A 20,605-nucleotide genomic window follows, 5' to 3' on the forward strand; every position below is an offset into this window, starting at 1 on the left:
TGAGAGGATTTCACCAGTATTTGTGAGACGATTTCACCAGTATTTGTGAAAGGATTTCACCAGTATTTGTGAAAGGATTTCACCAGTATTTGTGAGAGGATTTCACCAGTATTTGTGAAAGGATTTCACCAGTATTTGTGAAAGGATTTCACCAGTATTTGTGAGAGGATTTCACCAGTATTTGTGAAAGGATTTCACCAGTATTTGTGAGAGGATTTCACCAGTATTTGTGAGAGGATTTCACCAGTGTGTGTATGAGGGAAACATTTTCAACTGTATATATGAGCAGATTTCACTAGTTTGTGTAAGAGCGTTTCAGTAGTATCTGTGAGCACATTTCAGTTGTATATGTGAGTGAATACATTTCCAGTTGTATGTATAAGAGCATTTCACCTGTGTGTATAAGAGATTTCACAAGTGAGTGTGAGAGGTTTTCAGTATAGTGTGTAAAAGAGTTGGATTTCATATGTGTTTATGAACGCTAATTCAGAATTATGTCCCTCACGGCACCTCATACGGTATTGTCAGTGGCTCTTTTGTCAAAACAGCAGATTGTTACGCCCCCATGTGGTCAGAATTAGTATTACTACACAGAGTGGCTGTAAATGAACAGTTCAGGTAGGGTTTGCTTTTCTTTTTTTTTCTCTCTGTGAAATTCATTCAGAATATTCTGCATGTATCACAAAATGTCCCTGCCTGCAGCCCAGACCTTCCACCATTGCAAATACTTGAACAGATTATCATCTCACCATTTCCTCGTGTAATACAACTAAAACATATTTGCTTTTGAGTCTTTGTCACATATACGCAGGCTATCTTTCTTTCTTGTCATCCTTTGATGGACTCAGCTCTTATGGGTTTTATAGTTGACAGCCTCCATTCTTCAGCAGAGCTCAGCTTCTGTCTTAATATTAAGTGTGATACTTAGCTTTCAAACCAGATGTCAAGAAAGGCTCATATTCGCCCACACACTGAGTCAAAGTAACCTATGCTCATTGTGAGGCAAGTTAGGTTTCATTGTTAGTTTGAAGATGTATTGTTTTCAGCGAAGAAGTGATTGCTTTGCCGAGTAATTATCAATCCATGTAATTGTTTTACTTTAAGAAGAAAACGGATTCTCATGAAGATTATCGAGGTCAAACTCTATGTATTTTTATCAGAATCAGAATCAGAAAGACGTTTATTGCCAAGTAGTTTAACACACACAAAGGATTTGTTGTGGTGATTGGTGCAATTATGACCCCGCTTTACCATGGGATGTGTTTTTCCAGTAACAAACACAAAAATTAGGTTTCCTCTAAAATAGGAAAAGCATTGCTTACAATATAACACAAACAAACAATTGTAATAGGAGGATCTGAGAGGAGCTGGAAATGTGGACATTTTTAAACGTAGACTAAAAACTCATTTCTTTGGAAAGGCTTTTATGTAGCATCAAATTTTATAGTTTTATTCTGTTTAACATTTTTTAGAGGGATTTTTTAAATTTATTTATCTATATCTTGTAATGTTTTTATTATTATTATATTTTATTTTTGTGGACTGATTATTTTTTAGCCTTAAAGGAGCATGAGGCAAGAATAAGAAATTACACTCATTAGCGCCACGACGACCGTCGGGGTTCCTGCAGCCAACAGCGAAGCCGGCACGGGAGCACGTGTGTAATCTCATGTGATTTTTCAAATCAAGCTCTAAATATGACTTACAATGTTATCTTACTTGGTCAGTAGGAAATGAGCCATGTCAGCATCTGTTTTCAGTCCCAATTCAAGTTGAAGCTGCCTCCATGACTCAAACGCGTATCCAATGTTTACTCGTGCGCCGCCGAGAACGCGCATGCAGCGTCATGTGACGTCACATCCGCAGGACAGCGCGGGAAATTCCGGCCCGGAATTGCAGCACATTTTGCAGAACACAGCCTGTTCAAGGCAACGGAGAGATACACTAGAGCAGCCTTTCTCAACCTTTTTTCAGTCATGACACCGTTCAAAAGTGAATAAAATCTCACGACACCCCAGAGTAAAATATAATTAAAAACCACACTGCATCGCTGTAAATCAGGGGTCACCAATCCTGGTCCTCGAGGGCCGGTGTCCTGCATGTTTTAGATGTTTCTCTGCTTTAACACACCTGATTCTAATTAATCCTCGTTACCAGCTTGTCATCAAAGTCTGGATAGTTCTGTTAATGATACAGTCACTTGTATCATGGTGCAATGAAGCAGGGAAACATCTAAAACCTGCAGGGACACCGGCCCTCGAGGACCAGGGTTGGTGACCCCTGCTGTAAATGCATATGACGCGCATGTACGGTGCGGCGCCGCGTAGCCTATGGCGTACCCTATGCCCTAGGCTACGCGTCGATTTAACACGGAACCATAATTCAGGCTTCACTTTGAACGCCGGTTCACACCAACGTCCAGCGGTTGGTGTTCCTTCGTCAGACCTCCCGGAATAACAGCAAGCACAGCGTTCATATTTTTAACTTCTTTCTTTACATTGTCTCTGAGACGGGCGCACATAGAGTCACAGATCAACAGCGATGGTGATGTGTGGAAAAAAACACCGGGTCACCTTACATAGACCTGGCTCAGCCACTCATCATCATCCTTTCATCCATCCATGGATAACAATAATACAATGGTCGCATTGCATTATTGGGCGCGCGGCACATTTAAAAAAAAAGACGTTTGTCTGCGCCTAATGGTCGTCAAAATACGGTATCTTATTTATTTATTTATTTATTCATTCATTCATTCATTGGCAAAAATAATGTATTTATGTATGCATTCATATATTTATATATGAAATGTCAGAATAGGTAATTTTTTGATGACACCCCTAAAGCAGTCAGGGGACACCCCAGGGTGCCGCGACACCCCTGTTGAGAAAGGCTGCACTAGAGGGCTCATTCTTTTTGGTTTGGAACGCTTCATCTGACATTATTACTAGAAAACTTAAAACGTATGCAAATTTTTTTCATAAATCCTGCCTCATGCTCCTTTAATTCTTGAACTTTTGTCATTATTTCAATTTAATTAACTATATTGTATGTCAGTGTGCATTGGTCTCCCAGTTTTTATTTTGGTTTTTATTATGCTTATTTTTCAGTCGAAATGTTAAGCACTTTGTATTTCATGTACCTGGATGACAGGTGCTATACAAATACAATTTGATTGATTGATTGATTGATTGATTGATTGATTGATTGATCGATTGATTGATTGATTGATTGATTGATTGATTGATTGATTGATTGATTGATTGATTGATTGATTGATTGATTGATTGATGATTGATTGATAATAGTAGAGGTTTAGGACTATGACTTTGTTACTGCATCAAGGGGAATTGTGAAATAAGGTGCAGTGTCCTCACTGAACACATTGTTCACCGAGTACGTACTGCACCTGCCGAGAAGATACTATAATCTATTACATTCAGCCAGTTCCAGCTCCCTCTCAAGGCTGATTTATGGTTCCGCGTCACACCAACGCAGAGCCTACGGCGTAGGGTATCGCGGCGACGCCGTAGAATCTGCGTCGATTTAACGCAGAACCATAACTCAGGCTCCACCGTGGCCGTGAGCGGGGAGCGAGCCCCTCTCTACCTGCTGGCCAGCAGCCGTGACGTCAGCGGGGGAGCTGTCCGCGCCGAGCTGGTGCTGAAACAAGATGGCTGAGCGCGCAGGAGGAGCAGCGGCGGAGAGCTGAGGCAATGCAGAGGAGGGGAGGAGGGGGGGGGCGAGGGATTCACTCCTGTCTGTCCTGTCCTGTCAGATGAGCAACAGCCTCGCAGAGCAGGAGACCAGCTCCTCTGACATGGTGCTGATTGATCCTCGTTGCCATTCAGGGTAACGGCGTCCATCACTTGGAGGTTTTAGAGAAGAGCCGCGGAGAGGACAGCCGGGGACGCTCCGCCGCCTGTTATTAGAGATGTCCCTGCTCTGTGTTGGAGGTAAGACACCGAAACAAACGAGACCACGAACCCCTTTTCTGTTTCTTTTTTTTTTACGTTGTTTAAGTATCACTTGCATGGTGTTTTAAGTGGACCAGCTTGCGGGGGGAAGTGTAGAGTCAGAGCCGCGGAGGATTTGTGCTGAATAGTCTTTCCACGGACACATCGCGTTTTATACTTGACGATGCCAATGGGATACTTAAAAAAAAAAATCACTGTTGGACCTTAAATGAAGAAGTCTTTATGTGACATGAAAAGAGTATAGCGAAATGATGAGCCAAGAGTGTCGTGACTGTTTGTAGCAGCAAACCTCAAAGGGCTGTTTTATAGTTTCTAAAGATGTCCATCATCAGCGCAAAGGGAGCACCGCTGTTTCTGCTCCTCCTGTCCTGGCTAGTATAAGGTTGCGGCTGCTGGCGTGAGTATGTGTGTGTCATCCACTCTGCTCATTCATGCGTGGGCAGGAGGAGGAGGAGGAGGAGACGGAAAAGCCCCTGCCGCTGCCGCACCGCACCGCTCCGGAGGGAACACTGGCCGGAGCCGCGTCACCGTGAACAGATGCGTCACCTCCTCTCATCAGCATCCCTACACGCACCTGGTGCTGACACCGTGGCCCCAGTGATGAATAAGCATCTGCTGTGGTTGCTCATAAAGTAACGCCATATCCTCACGACCTAGTGCGATGCTGAAAACGGCCAAATGGGACATTTGGAGTTGAATCCACCTTCCAGTCCGGGCAAGAAGCCTATTATTTCAAAATATATTTTAAAAAAGCAAGTGTTTTCTACATCACCCATCGACATTTACATTTTATTTTGAGGATGGCATTTATTTCTCTATCTATAGATAAACTGATCCAGGCTTTGGACAGTTTGAAAGAAAAAAAAGACATCACATTGAGCTTAAGTATTCTGACATGGGAAATGGTTCACACTTTTCACGATGCTACTCCAATGGACCTTTTTTAAAGGGGACCTATTATGGCATCTAATACCTATTTTAAACAGGCCTTGAAAGTCTTAAAAACAAGCTTTTGATTGTTTTTGCTAAATAAATTAGAAATTCAGCCTCTGAGGAATGTCTTTATCATCCCAGTCTCTAACCTCATTATCTATGCAGGATTCTGAGTGGGCGGGGCTATGATAATGAGGCACTGTGCTGATTGGCTGCCTGAATGACGCGATACACCGCTACGAAAAAATAGCATAAGCTCCGGCCGGCGGAGTTGGTTGTGGGCGTGGTTTCATGCATCGGAGGCCAACCTATGTAAATCGCATTTTCGTTACGTAACGACGGGAGCAGAATCGGCTCGTAGAAGCCAGATCACACTGGATGGCTCATCCGGGCGGCTGTACAGACACTGCAGAATTTGGTTGCTTTCCTCCTTCTCTGAGTTGGCAGGCTGAGGGGAGACCACTTTATATATGTTAAAGCAAGAGAAAACATGTTTTTCATAATAGGTCCCCTTTAAGGCAGCCATTTAGATTTGTTCTGGTAGAGAAAGACAAATTGGAAATATGGATGCTGCAGTTGTAAGCTTCCCAGTAAGCTGTTATGAACCAACATGAGTGGGACCTATCACAAATAGGATCCACTTCCACACCCTCCAGGGGTAGGGAAACTGCTGTAAAAATAACATTTTATGTCACAGCAACTGCCAAGCTTAAAAGAGATGTCTTCAAATTGTATGTCTTGTCGGCTTTTATATAGATATGATGAAGAGCAAGTAGAGAAAATGAAACCAAGTTTTGCCAATTTTTTCTTCTAATATGACTCATAGTCACTTAAAACTTGATCAAATGAAGGGGCTTTTAAGGTCACCTCTTACACGTCAGGCTTTTTTATACGCGGTCCTTTAGCTCATCACGTCCCACCAGCTCCACCCACTGACTATCCCTGCTCTGAGTCAGTCCCAGCTGTCATTAAGACCCTGAAAGTCATTCATTCATAAACACTGGCTGCGGCTGTTGGAGCTGTAGACTACGAGACTTGGCAGGCAGCCCTCTTTCTGTTCTGTTACATCATTCATGCTTACCTGACTGGAGCTATTCCTGTCCTCCACAGTTCTTTGGGCATCTTGAATAAGCAGCATTTCTCCGGCACATCTGCCGACAAAGCAGAATTCTGACACAGACAGAGATTAAGTGAAAAATTTGGCTTCTCGTTCTTACAGATATTCCATTTAATTTGAAGTCTACTTTTTTGCATGTCTTTTTTTTTGTTCACTAAGTCACTGAGTGTAAATCCCCTGCCAGCCAGGGGCTGCTGCAGATTTCTGTGTATGTAGATTTTTCCATAATAAGGTGCTGTCTATTTGACTCAAGCCATTCCTTATTTTACTATCAGATGGCTGAAGTCAGCTGAGACACGCTCTAGTTTATGTTCCCTGCTAGTTCAAGTTGAAGGGTTTGCTCGAGTCCCCGTTGAGACTCCGTTTTCTTTGCAATCCGCTTAGTTCTCATAAGTCAAAGTATGCTGTGTCAGAGGAGCTGCCTGAATGAAGTTGCTGCACAAAATTTACTGTTGGATGCTTGGGATGGGTGCCCATATCTCCTGATTAAAGAAAGCCAAACATATTTGGATCTGTCAAGTCATTTAATCAGTTGGTTATAAATAGATTCAGCTTTGACCTTGTTTCCCGAGCCCAAGTTTCTCAACAAACAACCCACATTTCAGCTGAACTGATACAAGAGCCCCTGACAGATTTATGAGTTGTAGCATAATTCACAGTAACTATGATGTTTTTTGCGCTTAGATGCAAGCACTTTTGATCGGCGTTGTTTGTAGGTGCTTGTCATATCTCTCATCATAACTCACGCTGTCAAAGAGATTAATGACATTGTACAAACATTACGCTTCAGTTTTCTGCCACTGAAAACCAATTCCTTTTTTATTGATCATCCTCACGGGCTGTTATAATTCTGTTTTAGTGTAGACATACACTGGGAGGAGGAACCGAGCTCCGAGCTGCTGGGATCTGCCTTAAAAGTCCAAACTACTGCTGAATTTTTTACTTGGTCTCTTGGTCATAGCCTTTTTTTTTTAGTATTACACTTTTTTTTCTACTTTTCTGTTTTGATACCAACATATAAAGATAGCATGCAATGATGAATATTTTGATCCTTGTTGCAGGTGCACTGATGGAAGTGAGCCTCAGCATTTTAGCTTGTGTGTCTCTGGTGCATGTGTAGCTTGAGCTTGTGCGTGTTAGAAGGAAGATATAAAATACTTGAAAAAGAGAAACAGAAAGTGCCTTGCTGACACAGAGCAATTTCATGGTAGTCACTATTGTGACTGGGTTTTGGCATGAAAAGTCTTAGGGGAAAATTGTGAGATGATTTGTGAGCTATGGCTGCTGTTACTAAGGAAGTGACCGTAAAGTAGAGGTTTGGTTAAATAACATAGCAAACGTGTTTGTGCTATATTATGTAAATGTGTGTATCTTCTCTACACATCTGCAGTTTAGTGTTTGAACCTTCTAGAGCACGTATGTGTGTTGTGGAGATTAGTCAGTAGTGAAGCATTAAAAATGTATGTGTGAGTTACATCAAGGCTGGTAAAAAAAAAGGTGCTGCAGAGAGAGCGCCTGGGCTTTAAATACATGCTGAGAAATCCACAGATCGCATCTGATAGTGGTGATAATCTTCCTATAGAATGGGACGACATAGCAAATAAATCACACATTATTTAGCTCATACGCTGGAATGCTAAATAATACATATTGAGTAGTTAAGTTCATTGGTAATAAAAATCGAATAGTTCATGGCTCATCCTGTTTTTACTGTCATTTCCATTACTGTTGAATACAGTACATTTGAATAGAGCTGGCAGACTTTTGCTTCAACGTATCCCGTGCATGTTTGAGTGTTCCTGCCTGTGTAAAAAACAGAGGGGACGTAAGCGTGAAAACAGATGGCGTTCCTGTGTGTCACCATGAACCTCTCTGTGTTTCCACAGTGAAGAAAGCCAAGCTGGATGGACCCCAAGGTAAGACCTGGGAGACTGGAAATAGAAAAAGGTACATGAGGAAAGAGCTCGTCTTGTGCAGCATGAATCTTTTAGCAAAATGAGGTTGCGCCGCACTTTAGGAAGGAAGTTAGTCACAGATGCAAACACCTGACCGGGACTACAATAATGCTCTCTAAAGCTGAGAATGTTTACTGTAACGATTGTCTTCTTGCATCTCTCCCTCACAGAAAAGTTCAACACTTATGTGACTTTAAAGGTTCAAAATGTGAAGAGCACAACTATCGCTGTCAGGGGCAACTTGCCCAGCTGGGAGCAAGACTTCATGTTGTGAGTACTTCAGCATTTTCTGACAAAGCTGTTCCTTCTCTCCCTCACTCTATCCTCTGCATTCGTTCCATCCATTCTGCAAACCCTCCACTTGCTGGTTTAATTTTTTTTTTAAATCTCTTGCTTTCTAACAGCTTTCCTCCTTTTCTTCCCTTTTTTTCCACTCCTTCATCCCCAGTGTCTTTTATCCTTGCATTGTTTCGCAAAGCTCTTCCTCCCCGCCTCCAACAACTATCTCATGCTCTTTTTCATCTGCTCTCCCTCGATACTTCTGCCCCTCTCATCCTCATTCTAAACCTTGGCTCCCTCCCAGCTCTTCTTCCCTCTCTCCTGTCACATCCTCTAAACACAGCTTCTTGATCTTCATCTGCTCAGCCCATTCTCCTCTCCACATCTCATACGTACTCCATCACCCCTCATAGTCACTCCTCCCACTACCTTTTCCTCCCTCTGCTCTCCAGTAGATCATTTGCAGTAATTCTTCTCTTTAAAATGAGTTTGTTTAAGCTTGAGTTTCTATAAATATTGAATGGTATTTCTGCAGTTTCTTAGGTTATACAACACAGAGTATTTGGGTTGCAGAGTGAATCAGCGTAGCAACATATGGGCGATAAATGGTGAAAGACATTTAGGATGTGGGATGCAGCAGGCAGGATTACTGGGGAGTCCTGTGCATTTGTATGATGTTTGGAGGCGTTGAGCATTATACTGGGGTTGCATCAGTAAAGTTGTGTTATGTAATGTTCGGGAAGCAGAGAGCAGCTCATGTCTTCCCTCAAACTGCCTTTAAATGACTCTGCCCCTGCAGTCAGTGCCATGAATCAAACAGGCACTTTTCTTAAAACAAGTCACCACTGAGATGGGAAATCTCCTTCCTCTATTTCTTAATTAAACTTCCCTCTTTCTCCCTCCAGGCATGCAATACAATCACCTCCTCCATTGCCTTCATCACACTCTCCCCTCCTATTAATCCCTCACTCCTTTTTCCCTCTTTCCTGCTGTGTCGTAAATGCTTTATTAGATTTTCTCAGGTTTTCTTCCTCGGAGACATAGCTTATACATGTAACAGCAAGGCCTATAAGTAATTATTATGCATCTTGTGCGTGTGTGAAGGACCATAGATGTGTCTAACATATCTGTATCCTTAAGTAAAAGTAGTAGTCGAATTATATAAAAGTAGTATTATTATTTCATGAAAACATACAGGTAATAAAGTCTAAAGAGTACATATGCAAAAAAAGATAAACATGCATGTAATAATGTTTATTGCATCACTTTCTTGTTGTAGTTGTTTAGGTGAAGCTGGTTCTAATTAAATTGTATACAACTGTTATTAAATAATTTATAAGATACAGCTACGTCATTTAGTCCAGTGGTTCCCAGATGTCTTGTCTTCTGTAAAATACCACACAATAAATCCAGGAGGTGGCAGGATAGCTGAGGCAGCAGCGGTAAAGAAGTATCCAGATTCTTTAACTCAAATAACAATCCAAGCAATCCATTAGAAAATAAAACCCCCTTCAAAAATGCTTGTAGACAGTAAACTAAATTTAAGTGTACTGTGTCTGCATCATTGTCATACACCTCTGTATTTACCTGTCATTACTCAGTAGGTTGTACACAGTCCACAAATGTTAATGACTTGATACATTTTGACCTTATTAAACAGCTGTATGAGCTTTAAATAAATAAATGTCATATTTTTCTAGTGGCAGCACGGTGGCTTAGTGGTTAGCACTGTTGCCTCACAGCAAGAAGGTCCCCGGTTCGACTCCCAGGCCCGGCAGGGTCTTTCTGTGTGGAGTTTGCATGTTCTCCCCGTGCTTGCGTGGGTTCTCTCCGGGTACTCCGGCTTCCTCCCACAGTCCAAAAACATGCATGCTAGGTTAATTGATGATTCTAAAATTGCCCGTAGGTGTGAGCGTGAGTGTGATTGTGAGCATGGTTTGTGTGTTTCTATGTGGCCCTGTGATGGACTGGTGACCTGTCCAGGGTGTAACCCCTGCCTCTCACCTAAAATGAGCTGGGATAGGCTCCAGCAGACCCCCGTGACCCCGCAAGGGATAAAGCGGGTAAGATAATGAATGAATGAATGAATTTCCAGACTATTACGCACCATGTAATCTTGTTGCATCAGTGTCTGCTTCTGTATACCTGGTATACCTGCCAAGTGTAGGAACAGTTTAAAAGTCCTCAAGTGCAAACAGCCATACGTTTTCAGCAATGTTCCTGTATTTATTTACACTAAATGCTTATTCTTTATAAAAGTTCTGAGTACTATTACAATATTAGAAATATCAGGAAGTCAATTTAATTGATGATTAAAATGTCTTTGTGACTATTAATTGTCAGCTGAAATTTCATAATTGTAAAATATATAATTACAAGCATGGAAAGTCTTATTTAAGTGAAAGTCACAGTTATTGGCAGCAATAGGTTGTTAAATATTCTGTTAAAGGTTGACCATTCTTCCTTATAAATGATGTACAGCATCATTACATTATTAATCTTTGTATATGTGGCATGTTACTGTTGCAGCTGCTGCAGGTGGAGGTACTTTGAAATCCTTTAAAGTTAGATACATATCCCAATATACATTTGAGTGGTTGTGAGCTGATTAATAGGGTAGGAATAAAGAAAAAGCTTGAAACTAGATTATTTCAACATCTACTGAAATGAAACAGTAAGCAGAAGTCTAGTTAAAATGTGTACTCCGTACTTGGCGTCATTATTTGATCTTTTATAACTCAACGGACACCTGAAATACATGTAGCCGTAGCCGTTGTTAGATGTATTTTTTAATTAAATCATCCTTTCTGCCTCACTCTGTCTTCATAGTGAAATTAACCGCCTCGACCTGGGTCTGACAGTAGAGGTATGGAACAAAGGTTTAATCTGGGACACTATGGTCGGCACCGTGTGGATCCCCCTCCGGAGCATCCGACAGTCTAATGAGGTTTTTTCCACGAACCAACATCAACATTAGCACACACATGATCCACATGCTGTGCTCAGACGTAGTTGGGCTCACAGTACAAGCAGTGTTAATATCAGTTTTCATCACGCTGGCATATGTGTATCAACTGCAACAAATCTTTGTGCTGGCAGGAAGGTCCAGGGGAGTGGCTCACACTGGACTCTCAGGTCATCATGGCCGATAATGAGATCTGTGGCACCAAAGAACCTACGCTGCACCTGGTGCTGCTCGATACACGCTTTGAGCTGCCGCTAGGTGAGAACATGGTAGTCACATAAAAATCTGATATTACTGTATATGAATCAAAACTATAGGAAATAATCTTCTCTTCTGTGGTTGAAAGGGAAACAGAGAACATTAATTATTTCTTCAGAACATTTTCCCATCATTATCCTGACCCAGTTTTAACTCTAAAGCTTTCAGGAGTTTGTGTCCTTTCCTTTTCAGTGCTCAAGCTGTGTTCCTCTTAGCATTGATTAGGTGTCATTTTCATACTGTTTCCACTTCCTCTAATCAATATTGTACACCTGACTCCTCAATGTGTGGACGTATTTATGTGACCTATTTATAGGGATACTGCTTTATGGCTGTAAGTGAAAAGACCAGTTTAAAGTCTTACTATATTCTTATTGGGTCAAAGTATCTGCGGCTGTATTTTTGTATTGTTAAAAAAGGACAGTCAGATCTGTTTCTAATAATATTACACATAGTGTTATTAACCAAACATTATTGTCATTTGCCAGACAATTTTGTCCATGAATAATTTTGATGTTTTGGTAGGTGAATCTTCATGTTGGCTATTTTTGTCACCTGAGTTTGACTGGCTGATTGTTTTCAGACATCCCTGAGGATGAGGCACGCTACTGGGCCAAAAAACTGGAGCAACTGAATGCCATGAGGGACCAAGATGTAAGCTGTCAACCTGTTTGATGTAATACCTCTGCATGTCCTCGTGTCCTTGTGTGGAACAAGCTAACATGATTAATTGGGAAAATACCGTATGTTCCACCAAACTTGACCAAATCCAGTTACATTTCCTCCACCTCTACAGGCAAACATACACATTTAATTTCCCCATTTCATTACAAAGTAACATATTTCCTTAATGTGCATTTTTCATTCGGTCTTGCTTCTAGTACTCGTACCAAGAGGAACAGGAACCGCCTCTCCGTGCACCAGGAACCCAGTGCTGTAAGTAACCAGTCACTGACTGTGCAAAATAGAAAACTGTGCATTAAGGTGTTGAGATGTAATCAGATTGCTTTAACTCTGTCTGTCCATTATGTGTTGAAACACATGGGTTGTTGTGCGTTAGAGAGGTAACAGGCTTGATTTGCTGCATTTCAAAGGATCAATAGTGTTATCCGATGTCCAGAGCTGAGCTCCTCCAGGATGCCTTTGTGCTTCGACGGTTGGGAACGGTCTGCAGAGCTTGCTGAGCCAGCTGTCTGGGGCAGCCTGAGTTCCTAGGAGGGTGAACGCTCCTTCCTGGCTCTCTCTCTGTCACCGACCCCATCTGGGAGGAGCGAAGCACTGATGGCTGAATTCACGCTTCGCTTTGACCACCAGTGCAGTTCATAGTAAAATCAGTTGTGACAGCCTTCTTTTTTTGTTGCAGGTAACTGGAGTCTATGGGGCGAGCAACAAAGTAAGATCACATGCGACTTTTACGACACATAATAATTGGGAACTGCTTCATTTCCTCATTGTTTTGAGATAGATTTGAATTACAGTTGAAATGAAGCAGCATGTTTGTCTCACTTTCTGAAGGATTACCTTTAATATATTTTGACTGAACAGTGGGTGGACAGCCCCTAAATTGAAAGGGAATATTGACATTCACATATTTACTGAAATCATTTCAGTTTCACTGTTTGCCTGAGACAAACTCAGAGCTAAGAATTAGTTGTCAACAAAACTATGCATATCAAAATTTAGCTGATTCTGGTTCCACATAATTTATCTTTCTCTATAATGGGTAAGGTGCATAGTAAATGTGTAAATAAAAACCTTCAACATTAGTTATTTCATTTGAAATCTACTGTTTTGCTGCAGTAATGTAAAAATATGCAACTCTCCAAATACACACACACACACACACACACACACACACACACACACACACACACACACACACACACACACACACACACACAATGAATAAATAATTGACACAGATACAATAAACAGTCATGTGAAATAAAAAGTAAACATTTTCAGTCATAAAGGTGAAATGAAAAAGTAATCTAGTCAGAAAAAGAAATCTAGTCATTTTGAGATGTTAAACTAGTGTAAATACAACTGCTTCTGCATTTTGGTTTAGTTTTTCTCGAGTAAATAATTGCTCAATATTTTTCATGTGTAGTTGTTTATCCATGTTTGAAGAGCCAGTAAGGCCAAGATTCGTTTTTATAATGTATACACAACAAATAAAACTCTTAACAATAGAGAAAGGGAAGGTATTTTTTTTCACATTACTATATTTATGCAAAAAAAAACCTCTGCCTCTGCTTCCCTGGTTGTCGCTTTTTTCCTGTTTTTGTGATCAGCAGATGGTCTTGTGCGAAAGCCTTTCAGGCTCACCCACGTAGCTGCAGCAAATACTCTCATCTCTGTTCACTCAGGGAAGAGAGACAAGAGCAGGGCGTAATGATAGATGGTGAGCCGATGGAGTGGCTCGGGGAGAGAGAGGGAGACAGAGAGACAGGGAGACATGTAGGGACATGGATGAAGTGAGCCACTAAGTTTGATGCCTTTTAATTAGCGTTTACGTACCCAGGCAGATGAAGATGAAGGCTTAAGCAGCGCAGCAACCACGTTCATGAGCTGACTTTGGATTGCGGAGAACATTGATAGATTATGATGATTATTAATAGATAGCTGGTTTCACTTTTGACTGCTGTGCACTGTTAAAGTCTATCATCACTTCCCTCTGGGACGGTAATCTTTGATCTATGAACACCACAGAAAAGTGAAACAGCTCCTCAAGCGAGCAGAGCAGATGTGTGCTGAGTTACGATGGTGAACTTTAGATCGAAGGAGCTCATGATTTTCATCCTGTTTCATGTAATGCACTTTAAATGACCTGGCTGGATCTATTTCAGTGTATGTCAGCGTATCCAAATTTTGGAATATTTTAACTACTGTGATACAGAAAGAAGGTTCATTGGTGATTACAGACTTTTGAAAGTGCCACATGGCATTTATTTGATTGAGAACATCAGTTTTTTCAATTATTTCTTAAGAATATTTTAAACTTGTATGAAATAACATTTAAAAAACGTATTTTCTTATCTATTAATGTAATACATGTAATACTTCCATGTGCTTCTGTGTAGATGAAGATCCAGATAGTGCTGTGGACGACAGAGACAGCGACTATCGCAGTGAAACCAGTAACAGCATCCCCCCTCCCTACTACAGCACATCCCAGCCCAACGCCTCTGTCCACCAATATCCCATCAGCCACCAGCACCGCAACTCCAGAAGCTTCTCATATCCAGATTCTGGCAACAGCCAAGACCCCGACTTCCAACATCAGAGAACTGTCAGGTGTGAATTTGCAAATCTGTTTATTTTGAATTATGTCAAATGCACATAATATTTTCATCAAAGGTCAAAATGACTTTTTCTGCTCACTTTTTAGTAGTCACGTTCTTCTTAATTTCTCAAAATGTAACACTCTAACCTCATTATCAGTTCCAAACAAAACAAAATCACCATGTTTTTATAAATTAGCTAACTTGCATCAGTGTAATATCAGTTAGACCAGTGGTTCCCAACCTTTTTTCCTTGGAGCCCCCCCTTACTTGTGTCTAATCCCAGCCGGACCCCCCGACCCGTACGTACTAGCACCAAAAGAGTAAAGTTATTCGTTACAAACCTTTAATTGAAAAAAATTAATATTAATTATGTTTTTTTTATACATTTCTCTTTGGTTTACCCTGTAATTTGTTTTTCTTGCCTTCCTTTTGTGTCACCAATGTATAAAATACGCACAAAAAATAATTGCAAGGACATAAAAATATTTCTAAAAAATGTCTCTTTTAATATGAGAGCAAATTTTTTTTTACATTTTTCCTTTAACAACCTGTCGGAGTAGAGGTATGATTAAATGTTGGATAATGATATAATAATACGTTTTTAAGTTTTTATCCTGATAAATAACTTAGTATTTTAAAATGACCAAAATATATTTCTAAGTGAGTTTATACAGACTTGGATTACTGTATTCTATTAGGTGTGTTATTATGATTTTTTATTTATTTAACATGTATAAATATAATTTCTACAACTGCATATCCTCAAAGCAGACAAAGTTTCGTGCCCCCCCAGATATCTCTGGCGCCCCCCCAGGGGGGGCCCGGACCCCAGGTTGGGAGACACTGAGTTTAGTTAGACCATTATTGACTGTAAATTAATTTACATGGCACCACTAAATCCCTCCACCCATGAACTTATCCAGGTTCAGGGTCATGATGATAGCAGTCTAAACAGAGAGGCCCAGTGCTCCTTCCATCTGACCACCTCCCTCAGCTCTTCCTGGAGAACACCAAGGCATTGCCAGGCTAGAAATATAATCTCTTCAGCATGTTCTGGGTGAACCTTGAAGCCCTCTCTTGGTTGGACATGCGTAAAACACCTCCCCAGGGACGTGTCCAGGAAGCATCTTAGCCAGATGCCCAAACCACTTCACTTGACTGATTTTGATGTGGAGGAGCAGCAGCTTTCTTCCCTGATGATTGAACTTCTGACCCTATCTCTAAGGAGGAGTCCACCCACCGTGTGGAGAAAAATTCATTTCAGCCACTTGCATTTGTAATCTCACTATTTTGATCACTGCACACAGTTCCCGACCATAAGAGCATAAGAACAAAGACGGACCGGTGAACAGGGAGCTCGAGCTTTTGCTTCAGCTCCCTCTTCAACAGAACAAATGGGGACAGAGTCCACACGACAGCACAGCAGCAGCCAGAGCAACCTCCACCCATCAGTCTCCTGCTCCAGCATGTCCACATCTGAGAACCAGATCTCAGATTTGGACGCGTTGATGTGACTGTGCACTCAGCTGCAAATCACCCCAGAGAGAGCTGAAGATCCCTGCCCAGTGGAACCGGCATGGAGGAAGAAATAAAAAAGCTCATGAGCCTGTTTTCTCACGCTTCAGTGAGTCAATGAAGGTGTGACAGTGAACCATCCAATCAATTAGATCATTAGGGCCCGAGCACTGACAGTGCAAAGGCCCTCTATTGTATCTGTAGGAAAAAAAATGTTTCTTGTTTTTCTTCCGACGAAATGAGGGCCTTTTTGCCCCCCTAAACGTGCCCAAAAAGTCACCAAATTTTGCACGCAAGCCAGGCCAGGCGAAAGATTTGATATTTAATGGTTTTCATTAATGGGCGTGGCAAAATGGCTCAACAGCGCCCCCTAGAAGACTTCGTGCCTCAAGCCCCACAATATGGTTTGACGTACATGCACAAAAATCGGTACACACCTGTATCATGTCGCACCTTAAAGAAAAGTCTCTTGGCGCCATGGTCGAAACCGAACAGGAAGTTGGCCATTTTGAATTAATCGTGTAATTTTGGAACAATTTATGCCATTTCTTCAGCTGTTTCTTCGCCCGAACCGTAACGTGACCCCAGGTGTGTTATACATCAAAATGTGCGTCTCAATCCTGCGACGATGCGCATTACTTTTCTCAGTCAAAAGCGTTACCGTGGCGACAATAGACGCCAAAAAGAGCGCCCCCCCTTCATCTGATTGGTCCATATTTGATAGTTCATAATCTCTGCCATAACTTTTGGTTAGACATAAAGAGTCGTGGGTGGTGTCATCTGACTCGGTTTTGAGTACTTGACCTTCATTGGCCTGAATTAACCCCGCCCCTTCTTCTGATTGGTCGATATTTGATAGTCCCTCTTTTCTGGCATAACTTTTGACATAAAGACTCAAGGGTGGTGTCATCCGCTAAACGTCCAGGCCTGAAGAATCTACATGCAAGTCATACAAGCGCTTCCACTGCAGCACGCCTGAACGTGCAAAAGGGTGCGAGGGCCCGTTCATCGCTGCTTGCAGCTTTAATTAATTTTATTATAGTCATCAATATTGTTGTGATGATAAAAGTAAAAGATATCCACGTGCCTGGCCCTGTTATTGAATGAATACAGTTTGTCCAGGATACTTGAGCATCCCTGTTTTTAGTTCATTCAGACCCAGTGCTGTTTTTCCCTTCGTAATTTTTTTGAGATTTCTCAGCATTTATTGATGTGTTTCTCCCAGACAGGGAAGGAAAATGTGCATCTGTCCACCTCCTGCTCTATGAATTATTCAACCTGCAAGCTAATGGTCAATACTGCAAATAAGATTAGACGCTTGTATTGGACAGGGCAACCCCCTCCCATCCACCCCATCCGGTTCCTTTCCATCTCCTCCCTCCTCTACACTCCCTCCCTTACTATTTCTACTTCGTGCTCGCCACTCCCATCCATTCATCCTCCCTCCTCTCGCTGCCTCCATTCAGTTTTTAATTATTCCAGCGGCATAAATAGCTTTTTCATTGATCGTTGTTCCTGACGTTTGTTTTTTGTTATTCTGGTAGTCTTCTGAAAAGCTGTCACTTTTCCACTCTGCTCCTTTTCTCAGCACTTTTCTCATACTCTTGTATTTTTTACAGTTTGCCATTAATTTTCCATCAGCTTTATTACTGGTTGCCCCCAGACATGAAGAAAAGGTGTTGAGCAGGAGTCTCCAATGCTGTATAAAGTGCCCGCATCCTTATTTTCTTTCCAGTACACTGCTCTATGTGCCTTTTTATATTATTACTCAGAAGGAACTAATAACGTCCCTTCTCTTCTCTTCTCTTCTCTTCTCTTCTCTTCTCTTCTCTTCTCTTCTCTTCTCTTCTCTTCTCTTCTCTTCTCTTCTCTTCTCTTCTCTTCTCTTCTCTTCTCTTCTCTTCTCTTCTCTTCTCTTCTCTTCAGTCCCACTGGCAGCTATGCATCGTCTGCAGAGCTCAGCCGCTGCAGCAGTCAACTGAGTGAGGAGGACTATGGCGGCGAGTATGGGGAAAGGGACCCTTATGATGAGAATGACTCCTACCACTCCTGCCATTCCTCTGTTAGCTACAGCAAAGGCTCTCCAGACTGGGATGAGACCCAGGGGGGCTACAGTGATGAGTGTGGCTACAGCAAAGATGGAGGAGAAGAGGTGGCTCTGTACGAGGGAGATGAAGGAGGGCTGTATGAGGGAGAAGAGGAGGGCCTCTATGAGGATGAGGAGATTATGTATGATGATGAGGATTTATACACTTTGGAAGGGACTCTCAGTGAAGACATTGAGCCACCATTCACTCCTACTCCAACATCAACTGCGGCCCCAGCACTTGACGTACCCGGTTCCAGACCTCCTCTAGAGAAACACCCGTCCCTACACCAACAAGATCCTCCTTCTGAAACCACCAACCAAACATCCAAGCTGGCTCATCCTCCTGGGGTAGCACCAACAACACAGCCCCCTACCAGTCAGCAGACAACCCAACCACCGAAACAACTCCCCCCCCAAACACAGGCTCAGCCCCAGCCAGCTCCATCTGCCACGTCCTTCTTCTCAATGGCCAAACCTCTAACAGCTGCAGTCACAGGTTTGGCTTCTAGTTTCCTATCTTCAGTCCCCGCTGCCCAGCCCGCCCAGCCTCATCCTCCTCCTCCAGCTTCAGCTGTTCCTCAGCAGCACCAAACTGTTACAGCCACCTCTGTCCCCCCATCCCACCCGGCCACTATGGCTAACTCCCAGCCACCCCCCACTATTACGGGCTCTTCCTCCCAGCAGACTCCATCCACTGCACTATCTCAGTCCCACATCAGTGATCCCTCCACCACACAGTCTGCTGCTGTTGAGGACAAGGCTCCCAAGTCGGAGGAAGAACTGTGGTTAGAAGAGGAAATGATGGAGGAGGAGGAGCCCAGGACACCCCCTGCTCAGCCTGAGGACCAGCTCCCCGTGGAGCAGGAAGAGGAGTACATTGAAGAGAGCAGACCAGTGACGCCAGAGGAGGAAGAAGAAATGCCACCTGAGAGGTATGAGTTAAGGTTTAAAGTTAAATAAACAAGTTAAATAAGTGAAAAACAAAAAATAACTGAAAAGGATACATACTGCCTCTAGCGATTTCTTGAAGTTTGTCAGTTGAAGTCATTTTGTGCAAAAAAAAGAAAAAATGCATATTTTTCCTTTAGTCCTCCAGTTATAGAGGAGCCAAAAGAGCCTGTTGATCCAGCAGTGAGGGCTAAAGAGAACTGGCTACGGCTCTACAATAAGGTTTTACAGCAGCTTCGAGAGGTAAGTGAATCGATTCATCCCAGTCCCGGTTCTGCCCTGAACTCCAGTCCAGTCAGAGCCCAGAGCTGCAGGCATGATTCAGCTCCACCCTGTAATATTAAACATACACTATACCCAAGTTCAAGAGACTCCAAAAGTGTCTACTGAGTCTCTGAAAAATATATGCGTTGTGCATTATTCATGTGCAGAGAAGGCGCACACAGTCAGCGCCTGAGCTCTATTTTGAATGTGTTTTTTGCAAGTCACCAGAAAGCAGACTTAATGTGTTTCATCTTCTATAATTGATACGTTTTGATTTTCTTAAAATAAGACTGCTTTTGTTTTAGTTTGGATGAAGCGCCACTGCACTGCTTGATAAAACTGCTTGATTTAGTTCAACACATTTAGTTTTGCTTGATCAATTTTCACTTGCATATTTTATTTATTCATTATTTTTGAATTCAGTTGTGCAAAGAATTAATCACTTGCTTTAATGTTTATGTTGATGTATGTTGCGTTTTTGTACATTTGGCTTTATCCCCCCCCCTCGTTATTTTTTTGTTTGTGCCTATACCCACTTTGTTTTCGTTCCAGTTTCATGTCATTTCCATAGTGACACTCACATGCACTTTGCTCGGCCATCATTGGAGCATGTTGAGAGGTAGGTACAGCCTGAATGGTTGCTTGAGAGAAAGAACGAGATGCATCTGCTTGAAGTTCTCACTGTCTTAAAACAAACACCTTCACTTTGTTACTCCATTTTCACAACAATTTGATCTTCTATGTTGTACCTTGTAAAAGCTTTCACATATTTTGTTCATATGCTCCACTTTTTCTGGCTGTTCAGATACATTCATGTGAAACCTACCCCTTCTCTCAGTTTTAAAGCTGTATGTCCTAGAGCAGGGGTGTCAAATGTGCGGCCCGTGGGCCGCATGCGGCTCGAGAGAGGTTTTCATGCGGGCCGCGAGAAGTTTCCAACGCAAAAAAAATTTTAATTTACTAAAAAGGAAGGCATAAATAATTGCCATGAATCGCAGCATATCCGATAATATATTTC

At 42.1% G+C, this 20,605-nt stretch overlaps 1 protein-coding gene across 1 annotated transcript in view; it reads left to right on the plus strand.

Moving 5' to 3' along the window:
- Positions 1 to 3,772: 3,772 nt before the first annotated feature.
- Positions 3,773 to 20,605, plus strand: part of LOC133452624 (protein unc-13 homolog A-like) — a 37,115-nt gene continuing 20,282 nt past the window's right edge. The window contains exons 1-11 of the mRNA XM_061732081.1: positions 3,773 to 3,956; positions 7,914 to 7,943; positions 8,153 to 8,252; positions 11,091 to 11,208; positions 11,361 to 11,484; positions 12,068 to 12,138; positions 12,366 to 12,420; positions 12,848 to 12,877; positions 14,568 to 14,781; positions 18,213 to 19,307; positions 19,464 to 19,566. Of these exons, the coding sequence (XP_061588065.1) occupies positions 3,935 to 3,956; positions 7,914 to 7,943; positions 8,153 to 8,252; positions 11,091 to 11,208; positions 11,361 to 11,484; positions 12,068 to 12,138; positions 12,366 to 12,420; positions 12,848 to 12,877; positions 14,568 to 14,781; positions 18,213 to 19,307; positions 19,464 to 19,566 (1,962 nt within the window). The 5' untranslated portion in view covers positions 3,773 to 3,934. The remainder of the gene's footprint in view (positions 3,957 to 7,913; positions 7,944 to 8,152; positions 8,253 to 11,090; positions 11,209 to 11,360; positions 11,485 to 12,067; positions 12,139 to 12,365; positions 12,421 to 12,847; positions 12,878 to 14,567; positions 14,782 to 18,212; positions 19,308 to 19,463; positions 19,567 to 20,605) is intronic.

The sequence above is a fragment of the Cololabis saira genome, chromosome 10, assembly GCF_033807715.1.
Source record: "Cololabis saira isolate AMF1-May2022 chromosome 10, fColSai1.1, whole genome shotgun sequence".
NCBI classification, from domain to species: Eukaryota; Metazoa; Chordata; class Actinopteri; order Beloniformes; family Belonidae; genus Cololabis; species Cololabis saira.